Source organism: Mustelus asterias, chromosome 2, assembly GCF_964213995.1.
Source record: "Mustelus asterias chromosome 2, sMusAst1.hap1.1, whole genome shotgun sequence".
Classification (NCBI taxonomy): domain Eukaryota; kingdom Metazoa; phylum Chordata; class Chondrichthyes; order Carcharhiniformes; family Triakidae; genus Mustelus; species Mustelus asterias.
Genome location: NC_135802.1, coordinates 96,578,051 through 96,590,287, shown reverse-complemented (window position 1 = coordinate 96,590,287; position 12,237 = coordinate 96,578,051). Strand labels below are relative to the sequence as shown.

The window sequence follows — 12,237 nt, the reverse complement described above, 5'->3', positions numbered from 1 at the left end:
GGGGTCAAAGACTAGTGTCTTAAATGTAAATAATGGCAATAACAAGAGTATGAAGACTGAGTGGCTAAAGTGAACTGGGAAAATAGGTTAAAAGGTATGTCAGTAGAGAAACAGTGACAAACGTTTATGGAGATATTTTGTAACTCTTAGCATAGATATTGAGAAAGAATCTGAAAAGGATGCATCATCTGTGGCTAACTAAGGGAGTTAAAGATAGTATCAAATTGAAAGAAAAAGGTGCAATACAGCGATTAGTGGCAGGCCAGAAGATTGGATAGATTTTAGAAACTAGCAACAAATTTCTAAAGATACAATGAGGGAGAAATTGAGAAAGATAGCTGGTAATATAAAATGAATAGCAAGAGGCCACAAAGAGATCAGCTGTGCTCTTTTCAAATGGCACAGCAGGCTCAAGGGATGAAATGGTCTAATGCAGTTATTATTCTTTGTGTTCTTGTTGATATTGTGCTGTTAGAATTTACTTGAACAAGTATATTTCTTTTAATTAAAACGATACACTCTTTACAACAGTAGCTACACTTCAAAATGTACATCATTGTCAGTAAATTTGAGAACTCTACTAGTCATGAAAGATGCCACATAAATGCAAGTCTTTTTTTTCTTTTATCAGAACTCTCAATGTTTGTCTGGACCAAATTCAATGTCCCTTGATCACACAATCACATCTGTTAGAGACACCATAGCTTCTCATCCCCCCGCTTATATGATGTCATTGCAAGAAGGATACCAAGAACTTACGCAGGAACAAGTGGAAAATCTACGGTTTGAACTAAACGTTATTAAAGCAAATACAAGGAACAAGAACTTGGTAATATTAGTTGGCTTCTTTTTCAATGTGGAAAGATTGCTGAGTTATGAAATAAAAGTGTTTAAGTACAGTTTCTAAGTTATTTCCAAGGGTGTTCTTCCAGGCTGTATTTTGCATTGGAGTTGGTACGGTTGAAGGAATGTCTTTTAGTGTGCTGTATACAGTTTTAAAATTTAGTGAATGGGTTAATGCAATTAGATTTTCTTCTCTCTCTATGGCCCATTTTGTTTTACTGAGCACAGGCCAGAGACCACCTCATGTTTCTGCTAATGCTGCTGAACTGGGGTTACGTAAGAATGATTTAGATAATCAACTTTTAAATTATGAGGCAGCTGCCTCACATAAGGCATAACTCAGACCATAAAACTGAAAATGTGGGTACATCATGGGTACATATTCATATATTTCCACTGTGTAGTGACACTACGCTATCTCTCAATCAATCACATCAATGTCTTTAAGTATAATTTCAATGTCATTAACTTCAGTGTCATTAAAATACACAGGAAAAAATTAAAGTGTTCAGAAATGTCTTGATACTATGTCCTGAGGGATAATATTTCAGTAGGGAAATCTTCGGTATACGTTCAGATAAAATAAGATGGGGCTTTCTCAAACTGTTTCCTTTTGTCTTAAAACTTAAATTGTTGAACCAGCAAATCCTATTATAAATCCCTATTATAGAAAGGATATTATTAAACTAGAAAGAGTGCAGAAAAGATTTACTAGGATGCTACCGGCTCTTGATGGTTTGAGTTATAAGGAGAGGACTTTTTTCTCTGGAGCATAGGAGGCTGAGGGGCGATCGTATAGAGGTCTATAAAATAATGAGGGGCACAGATCAGCTAGATGGTCAATATATTTTCCCAAAGGTAGGGGAGTCTAAAACTAGAGGGCATAGGTTTAAGGTGAAAGGGGAGAGATACAAAAGGGTCCAGAGGAGCAATTCTTTCTCACACACAGTGGTGAGTGTCTGGAACAAGCTGCCAAAGGTAGTAGTAGAGGCGGGTACAATTTTGTCTTTTAACAAGCATTTAGACAGTTACATGGATAAGATGCGTATAGAGGGATATGGGCCAAATGTGGGCAGTTGGACTAGCTTAGTGGTTTTAAAAAAAAAAGGGTGGTATTGTCAAGTTGGGCCGAAGGGCCTGTTTCCATGCTGTAAACCTCTATGACTCTAAATCCTATGCACAAGTGGCTTGATACTTTCACTTAAATATCACTCAAATTATCAATATACTTTTATAATAAACCATCATTCAGTTCTGGCAATTATATAGACAATTTCAGGAAAGAAACAGGTCATTTGCCCTGTCGGGTGTTAGTGTGTTTTGTCTGAGTCACCCATTCCAATCCCACTATCCTTTTTCAAGCAGTTACATAATTCACCAGTAACAGACTTTGCTTCCACTATACATTTATCAAAGAATTCCATGTTCTAACTACCGAGGTAATTTTAAAACTTTTTTCTTAAATTTGTGCCTTTGTATTAATATTTTGTCACAGTTGAAGCTAGTCATCATTAGTTCCCGAATCATGATCTTTCATTAATCTTTGAGACCTATTCAATCAACTGCTCAGCTGTGGAAGAGTCCAAACTTGTCAATTATCTCTTCGCAACTGTTAACCTCACCCCAGCTGACCACGATGTACGTGAATGAGAGATCATTTGTATATAGCACATGCTGTACAAGCAAGTTAATTGACTTCTCCACGAGCGTTAATTACAAAGGATAATATAACAAGATTTTTTTTTAATCAGCTGTCCCATTTTCTGAAACTAGAACATACTCCTTCAACTTTTTTTCCCCCAATGGGGTGTCATGTTTCTTAAAAAAACAAAAATTCTTTCATTCATATAAAGTGAATATGGTTGTTATTGGATGCTGTCACTATGTAAGTAATATTCTTGTGTAACACAAGGTTCGATAACCCAGCCAAATTTATCACTAAATTAGTATCCCTTTAAAATGTATAGAATGTAGATACTATTGTCACTTCTCATGCCATATAAAAGCTCTTCTCAGCATAAAAGCAAATTACTGCGGATCCTAGAATCTGAAACCAAAAGAGAAAACGCTGGAAAATCTCAGCAGGTCTGGCAGCATCTGTAAGGAGAGAAAAGAGCTGGCGTTTTGAGTCCAGATGACCCTTTGTCAAAGCTAAAAGGCATAGAAAGTGGAAGATATTTATATTGCAGGGTGAGGGAATGAATGAGGAGTCATAGCCATAGAAACCAGGGGAAAAGACTGCTAATAGCTGTCCACAGAAAGAATGAAGGATGTGAATGGCCAAGCGGCAGAGAAGCTGTGACAGATGGAGATGTTGGAGGAGGGGGGGGGGGGGGGGGGGGGGCGATGGGACAGAGGTAGAATGTAGAAAAAGGTATGGGGTAGGGGGAAAGAAAGAGTGGGGGGGGGGGGGGTAAGAAAAATGAAGAAAGACCATAAAGAAATAAAAGATAGAGAACCGTAAAAGCTTAAATAAATTAGAATGAAAACAAAATGGGCCGAGGTGGGGAAGAGCAAATCATCTGAAGTTGTTGAATTCAGTTTTGAGATCGGAAGGCTCTAAAATGCCTAGCCGGAAGATGAGATGCTGTTCCTCCAGTTTGCGTTGAGCTTCACTGGAACATTGCAGCAAGAAGTTTAACAACACCAGGTTAAAGTCCAACAGGTTTATTTGGTAGCAAAAGCCACACAAGCTTTTGGAGCCTTAAGCCCCTTCTTCAGGTGAGTGGGAATTCTGTTCATAAACAGGGCATATAAAGACAGGACAGCCAGTGAGACTCTGCAGGTCCAGGCAAGCTGTGGGGATTGCCTGGACCTGCAGAGTCTCACTGGCTGTCCTGTCTGGAGACAATACACATCTCTTTAGCCTGTCTTGATGCTCTCTCCACTCACATTGTTTGTACCTTTAAGACTTGATTAGCTGTAAGTATTCGCATTCCAACCATTATTCATGTAAATTGAGTTTGTGTCTTTATATGCCCTGTTTGTGAACAGAATTCCCACTCACCTGAAGAAGGGGCTTAAGGCTCCGAAAGCTTGTGTGGCTTTTGCTACCAAATAAACCTGTTGGACTTTAACCTGGTGTTGTTAAACTTCTTACCGTGTTTGCCCCAGTCCAACGCCGGCATCTCCACAACATTACAGCAAGCCAAGGACAGGCATGGGAGCAGGATCGTGTGTTAAAATGGCAAGCAACCGGAGGATTCTCTACCTTTTATTTCTTTATGGTCTTTATTCATTTTTCTTCTCTCCCCCCCGCAACTCTTTCCTTCCCCCTACTTCATCCCCCTTCCCTTACCTTTCTCCCCCCCCACTTACCCTTTTCTACATTCTATCTCTGTCCCATTCTTCGGCCCCCCCCCCCCCCCCCCACTTCCAACATCTCCATCTGTCACAGCTTCTCTGCCGTTTGGCCATTCATACCCTTTATTCTCTCTGTGGACAGTCTTTTCTCCTGGTTTCTATGGCGAGAACTCATCTTTCATTCCCTCCCCCTGCAGTATAAATATCTCCCACTTTCTAGTCTTTTAGCTTTTACAAAGGGTCATCTGGACTCAAAATGTCAGCTCTTTTCTCTCCTTACAGATCCTGCCAGACCTGCTGAGATTTTCCAGTGTTTTCTCTTTTGGTTTCTTCTCAGCATAGTTCATTCTATTTTCTAGTAGTTGGTTCTAAATTCCACCTTGTGCTCACATCCGTTCTAGCCACTTGACATATTTTCTTTGTTCCATTTTAATGCCTGAAACAGTAATTAAAAACTAGTCCGTTTCCTTGGGTATTGCAGATGGGGAATCAAGATCAAGACTAACCTCCAGGTGTTTGAAAGAGCAGGAGAATTTTTTTATAAGCAAAATACTGTGGCTGCTAGAGAACTGAAATAAAAACAGTGGTGGAAGAACCCAGCAGCAGCTGTGGAGAGAGAAACCAAATTAATATTTCCTGTCCAATATAATTCTTCTTTCAAACTCGGATGTTTTTTAGATTTGTTCATAGGACGTGGGCATCACTGGCAAGGTCAGCATTTATTGCCTACTCTAATTGTCCTTGGGAAGGTGGTGGTGAAACACAAAAGTCCATGTGGTCACGTGACAACTCCTGCAGTTCTATTCAGCAGAGAGGTCCGTGATTTTACCCCAGTGACGATGAAGGAACTGTGATACATTTCCAAGTCAGGATGGTGTGTGATTTGGAGGGATACTTGCAGATGATGGTGTTCTGATGTGCCTGCTTCCCTTGTCCTTTTATACCAATGTAATTCACTTCCCATTTTAGAAATCGGTCCTTATTTTTGGGCTAGAACATCCGAGTGGCGGCAATCATGATTGGATTGCCACTCTGTTTCTTTTGATGAGAAAAGTGCACTGCAGCAAGTTCCTGAGGCCTTCAGTCTATGGCAGCAGAGTTGGGGAGAAGTGAAGCCATTACCCCCATCCCCCTCTTTTATGACATTAGCTGTAGTAAAGCAGATATGTTTAAAGCTTTAGGAAGCCAGAGAAAAGGTAATGTACAAGGTATGTGAGTTGGATGGTTTGGGAGTGGTGAAGTTGGTGGTGAATGAGGGGTTGAGGGCTTAGTTGGGAGTGGGGGGGTGGGGGGGGGGGAAGGGTGAGGTGTCCAGTCAGGGGGATCACAGGGATGGATCAGTACTATAGTTATGCAGAAGTTAGAAGTGGTTTTAAGCCTTCTGAATTTTGCTGGATTACTATTTTTGTCAGAGAGTCGAAACCATCTGAAGTCTCCAATCTAAATTGGAGTATTGGATAGTTTCCAGTGCAGGGTAATTGCCGTGCAGTCCTTTCGTCGGCACCTCCAGGAAGGGAATCCCTCAGTACATCTTCTGGGGTTACCTCTCCGGTATAACCCCACAGAGGTCAGAAATTCTGGGCCTTTATATAATCATTTTGATATCCATTTTTACATTTAAATATTGCATCTGTATTTCAGTTTTTCAAATTATAAATAGAACACTGTCAGTTTCCATTAAAAATTTGTGCAAATTTACAGCCCCATCCTCCCCATTGGTTTTCTGATTTTTATTTTTATTTCTGTGGGCCACTGATACTCAGAGGGGTAAGTTCAAAATGTTTGGTGTTGCAGCTCGGTTAGGCAGCTGGTTCAGCAACCTGTCCAGCTCAGGCAGCACTTTGAAACAAATTATTTGTAAGAGTACACTTGGGAGATAACAAAAATAAAAGTTTCTTTATTGGTTTCCTGAGATTATCTTTGTGTGGGAGATTTTGTTCAAAAGCATGAACACCCTACAATATATTAAATAAAATAACACAATCCCCTGTGCTGCATATCAAATATTACTGCAGTGAGAAGGTTATCGTTTAATGAGGAGGATATTTGGAATTTAACGTACTGTAAAAAGGAATATAAAAAAATGAAGTACCAAAGCATGCAAAATTAATGTTCTTCCCTGACCTGTAAGATTGTAAAATATAATTTGGCTTTTATCTTCCATGGAACATTGTAATCAGCATATCAGACCCGTCAGTTACCTTTACAGAACAAGAATCACTATCATGACTAGATGATTAGCAGAGCAAGGTCTGCTTTGTGGAATGAATATCTTGAATGGGTTCACTTATCTTTTGTGTTTAATGAATACAGACTCTAAAATGGATAATTACAGAATCTGATGGAATTTATTTTAAAGAAACTGTTGGGGAAATGCTGCAAAGTACTTGTCAGTCTTTGGCAGTCTGACAATCTTCCTGATTATTATTTTCAATATCTATTTCAACAGGCGGTATCTTAAGAGTATCACTAATAAAGGATTATTTTATAACCAAATTGATCCTACAATAAATTATTCCTTTAATAAAATGATTTTTTTATTTTTGCAGTTTATATTGTATTGTTCATGCTAACTTATCATGTTTCTAATATTACAAATTTAAATTATGGAGTTAAGCTTTTAAAACATATGCATCTGCTGTGCATATTAAATACCAGCATTTCTCAAATTTTGTTTTATATGAATCTTTCCAGGAGGGCACTTCCCATAATCTGTCAGGACCTATGAACTCTTCACAATGTATTTGTCAATCCCACCTACTGACAGCACTGAAAAATACAAGACCCTCTATTGGTCAGCAAGAATGGCATAACTTCATAGAACTGTGAGTAGAAAATTCTTGCTCAATTTAAATTGAAAATACATGGAATAATATGGTCTAACTACTGCATATTGCCTAAAATGCAAATGAAAGCTTATGTAATAACCCTTAGAATAAACCAGGCCAGGAGATCAAGCGGAGGCCATGCAGCAGGCTTCCCACTGGGCGCCACAGCCTCCGCACGTCTCCAGATGCTGGATTTCCAGCGTCATCAGCTCAGTGCCAGAAATTGGAGCTGAATAAATAATGTTAATGAAGATTTAAATATCATTAGTGGGCCCAGGACTGAAGTCTCTGGGCCCACTAGCCTCTTTCATTTTGAAAGATTCATTTTGAAAGTCCCGCTGAAAAAACTAGCAGGATTTACAGTTTTTACATGAGTTCGACATTTAAAATTTTTTGGGGAAAATCCCACCTGTGGCCTTCACTGCACTTAAAACTATTTCTAATATCAGGAATGAACATGTAAAACCCTGTAAGATTTTAAAATAGAATATTGTTGAATACAAGTTTAGGCTATATTGAATAACTCAGAGGAAGCATTATTATTACTGTTGAGTAGTATGGAATTACCAATTTTCTTTTCTAATATTTGCGGAACTGTCAGCATTTTTAGTTTGCACTTTTTTTTCTGCTATGGTAGACGATGCCAAGAGGCAGATTTAAAATGTGCAACTTTTTGAAGAAGTACCTGTTTGCATCCCTGAATTCAACAGACCATCAAAATCAATAGCTTGTCAATGATATTTTGAATATTTTTGTTTCATAATTTTACAAAAATGATGCTAATTAAAAATGGGGATTATTTGAACACAAACACAAAATGGTAAATTCTAAAAAAAATTGGAGACTGATTAAAATCTACATTACTGTGATTTAAGTCAATGAAGGCTTCAGCAACTTTATTCATATAGCTGTCTTATCACTCTTGCATCTCTACTTTTAGTTACAGAACTTGTTTGCTTGAATATTCCAGTTTTATGTATCAGTCTTCAGTATGGCTTTAAGCATGCGTGTTCCACCAGTAACCTTTACACCTGCTACACAATGGCTCATAACTTGCTCAGGGTGGCAGGCAGTCTCTGTGGGATTGCCACTCTCAATGGACTTACCCATGTTGAAATTGCAAAGCCCCTGTCTCACCCAACCTTCCTCACTCAGGCTGGGTGAGACAGGAGTGATGCCCCAGAAAAGTGCGCCCCAGAAAGGTGCGCCCCCTTTTTACAACACTAGCTGCCGTGAAGATGTTTAAAGGGAGAAGATAAGCTTCAAAGCTAAGTGTTCAGACAATCAAGGGAGACGTTACAGAGGGAGATGGGGGAGGGGAACAGACAGGAGGAAGCGTGGGAGGAAGAAGAGGTTGGAGTGGAGGGGGTGATTGGGCAAAGCTCTGTCTGGGTGTGTAAATTGTTATTCGAGTAAGAAGTGAGTTTTTTCCTTCTAAATCTCAATGTAAAACTAGCAGAATCATCCAAAGTTAGCAATTTAAATTGCTTCTGTCGGATGGTTCCCAGCCCAGCACAATTGTCCAGGGGAAGTTGGTACTTCTGGACAATTGCTGGATAAATCCTTATGTGGGAACTTTCTAGAGGGATTCACCTGTGCATCATTGGGGTATCCCCTAAATGAGATGTTGGGGAACCAGATAGTTATGAGCCAATATTTTCAGTTATTGCCTTGACCTTGCACGCTTCCAAGAAAGTTATCATTATAAGGCCTTTTATCAACTTGCTGTCATCCATTAGTACTGGTCAACAACAACTTGTATGCTGTTATGATCCTTGACCAGACCCCAGGTTTTTGATAAGACCCGGTTAGGGACCAATAACATTTTGTCTGAAGTAGACAAAGTTCGAGATTCAAGACAATTAGTAATAGAATAAAGACATAATATTCCACTGGTTTTGAAGAAATAAAAATAAATACTATAAAAAGACAATGATTTACAAAACTATCTTGTGTTCTAACATTCAGGGTTAATGTGAGGTGCATGTGAATTAACAGACAAACTCTGCAACAAATGGCAAATGTGACCTGTCTGGAGACAATACACATCTCTTTAACCTGTGCTAAATGCTCCCTCCTCCACTCACATTGTCTGTATCTTTAAGAACTGGTTGGCTGTAGAGATTTGTATTCTAATCAGTATTCTGTAACTTGATTTTGTGTCTCTGCGCCCTGTTTGAGAGCAGATTTCCACTCCATCTGACGAAGGAGCAGCGCTCCGAAAGCTAATGGTATTTGCTACCAAATAAACTTGTTGGACTTTAACCTGGTGTTGTTAAAACTCTTACTGTGTTTACCCCAGTCCAACGCCGGCATCTCCACATCAAATGTGACCAAGACATAGTATATCGATTTTTCAACAGCCCATCCAGACATAAATAAACACTGCGTCTATCAATCTCACTGAAACTTTGACTCTGTAACAAGGGATCTTCACCTCTGAAGATCTTGTCTTGGAATTCCTCTGCAGGTTGTTCCAAATTAGATGGCATCAACAATGGTCCATCTTGCAGGGTTTCAATCTCGTCTCCCGAGATTCCATTCTCCTGGATTCCAGAGTGTGCACTCAAGCACCGACTCACAAGCACAACTTAAACCCTTTAGCTGCACCAAGCAGAACATTACTGTTCCAAAAGGGTATCTTTGCCCCAATGGCCCACAGCAAGGAGTCACCAACTTTTGGCTGCTTCTTCACTTGAAGTCTGCTCCCTGCAGCCCTTTTCCTGTTTGTCGTCTTCTCTTTTTAACTGAACTGAGATCTTATGACACCAAGGTTGAGTACAGTATAGTTTGGCCTCAGACGATTGTCAGGGAGAGAGGGGGACCAGGTGACTCGGAATGGATTTTGTGGCTCAGACCAAAGACAAAGCTTTGTAGTTCCAGTACTTCATTGCAGGAAATTTATGCTCATCCAGTACTGAATGTCTGACAGTCTGGTAACTCGAGAGGCAATGATGAAAGACAGTGGTGAGGGAAAGCTGGATGTTGTCAGCATGCAGGTGGAAACTGCTGCCAAGTTACCCAGTTGGATGAGAAGGATGGTTATCAATCACAGCAAAGTCTGCCAACAGATTGAAAAGGATGAGGAAAGTTAGTTTACCTACGTCACAGTAACATCACGGGATGTTATTTGTGACTCAGTGCTGCGGTAAGGGTGGAAACCTGTTTGGAGGGATTTGATAGCATGTTTAAGGAGGTTGGAAATGAGTGGTAGCTTTCAAGAAGAGAGGGGTTAAGGATCATCTTTTTTGAAGAGACTGCTGGAAATGGTAGATCTACTAATGGCTATTTAATTGCTTCTGCTGCCATGCTGTTTTTAAATAGGGTAATCAATGGTTATAAAGAACAGGCAGGAAAATGGAGTTTAGGTCAAGATCAGATCAGCTGTGAGGGGCAGCATTGCCTACTCTTATATTTCTTTGCTCTTTTTTCCACTAACATGGAAGCTTCCCCACATCCTGTACTCTCTGTTTGTTTCTTAATTGAGTGGGGGAAGTAATTAATAACTTTGTATACACAAAGGAAAATTGTGTCCAAGAGCTGGAAGAGTAGCAATTGTGTCTTCCCTCCAAAAATGAAAACTTAAATAAGACAGGAATTGTAGGCCAATTGGCAGAAGACTATTCAGAGAAAGTTAGAATAATCACTGCTTGCACAGTAATCTGTTAGAGTACATTGCCTGCTTATTGGCAAACTCACCTAATTTCATTCCATTAAAACTAGAAGTGAAACTGGATTCTGCAGGTGAAATTGGATAAAACGATTAAACATCAAGCTCAGTCAGCACAATTTCAAGAAGGCACCATCAGAAAACATTGTTTTTTTTGAAGTAAGGTATAATGCAAATACAGTCTATATGATTTATATGGATTTTCAAATACTTCTAATATGCGTTTAGAATTCAGCATTATAACTCTTCAAATTATTTCTGATCTTGGTTTATTTCCACTGCTAATGTAATAAGCCACACATTAATCACCATTAATTTCACTGCAATTCTTTGGAAACTCAGGTCACTCCCTTCACAGCTATGCAGCTGTAGGTACAGTTATTAGAGAGACATAGGGTACAGTGTAAATTCACTAGGATTTTACTAAGATTGAATTTGGATCTTAAAATTAGAGTTGAAAAGATAAACCCAAAAGTACTTCAAAATTAAAGGGTTTTGTCATTTAAGATAAATGGTGATGCATTTTTCCCCACCCAAATCAGCTACTCACATGAAGAGATCATGATGATCATAAATAATTTGGTATGTTTAGAAAAAATCTTCAGAGGATGATTAAAATATGGAATTCCCTGGCCACAAACTTGAAGAGTCAGGTATAAAAGGTATGAAGATTGAACAGGAAATTGTGGGTTGGACTAAATCGAGGAAACTACCAATGCCATATATTTCCATACTGTAACATGAGAATCTTTGCAGTTTAATTGATGAACCACATGCTCTCTTCAACGTTGGAATTCTCTTCTAATAATTTTCCAAAGACTGGGGTAGACATTTAACTAGGCATAAAGCATTGCCTGGGCAGTGTGCAGACGGAGTTCCACTGATTGGTTAAAGAGCCATTTCTTTCAATGTATGGTTCAGTTTTGTCTTTTTTTTTCAGGTATGATGGCTTTCAGAAATCTAAAGACCCCAAGAGGCAGAGTGGAGTCATTAGTGCTGGACAGAGAGTTACCTTGGCATAAGAAATTTCTTTTGACAAACTCATGTAAAATAAATTTGTTGCACTGATAATACAATCTGATCTTTTTATTTGAATCCAGTATATATAATGTCTGAAGTGACTTCAAATCAAATCAAATCTTAAAGAATATATTTTACAAAAATGTCAATTACGCTTGAAACTGTTATCAACTTTAACTCAACATTATGTTCATATAACTTCTCTACCCAATAAAATTTGCATTAAGATTATTATATTAATAGTATTTATCAAGGTTGTAATTTAAACTGTTTATACTTATGTTAAGAAAATAATAAATTCATTAATATTGTCTTGGTCAATAAATTTTATTCTGTTGGTTGTTAAATAAACATTCACCAGGGCAAAATGCCAGTTTGAGTTCAAAATATTATACGTAGCAGATTCCAGGGCTATAAATGAGTGAGTAGGTTTGAGCAACATGTATGATAGCAAATGGAAAAGATTCTTACACAAAGCACCAACATTTTCTTAACTTAAAATCAGTATTTAATTTATGACCCAAAAATCAGGATTTATTCCAAAAACAACTTATTCACACGAGCCTAATATGA

At 38.6% G+C, this 12,237-nt stretch overlaps 1 protein-coding gene across 14 annotated transcripts in view; it reads left to right on the top strand.

Annotated features, from left to right (window-relative positions):
• Window positions 1–12,028, top strand: part of pex1 (peroxisomal biogenesis factor 1) — a 74,987-nt gene extending 62,959 nt beyond the window's left edge. For 11 of the 14 annotated variants that reach the window (XM_078238931.1, XM_078238922.1, XM_078238886.1 and 8 more), the window contains 3 exons: window positions 632–829; window positions 6,841–6,971; window positions 11,585–12,028. In XM_078238931.1, the coding sequence (XP_078095057.1) occupies window positions 632–829; window positions 6,841–6,971; window positions 11,585–11,666 (411 nt within the window). In that variant the 3' untranslated portion in view covers window positions 11,667–12,028. The remainder of the gene's footprint in view (window positions 1–631; window positions 830–6,840; window positions 6,972–11,584) is intronic. The other 3 variants (XR_013500541.1, XR_013500537.1, XR_013500539.1) reach the window with 2 other exon arrangements.
• The last annotated feature ends 209 nt before the right edge of the window (window positions 12,029–12,237 follow it).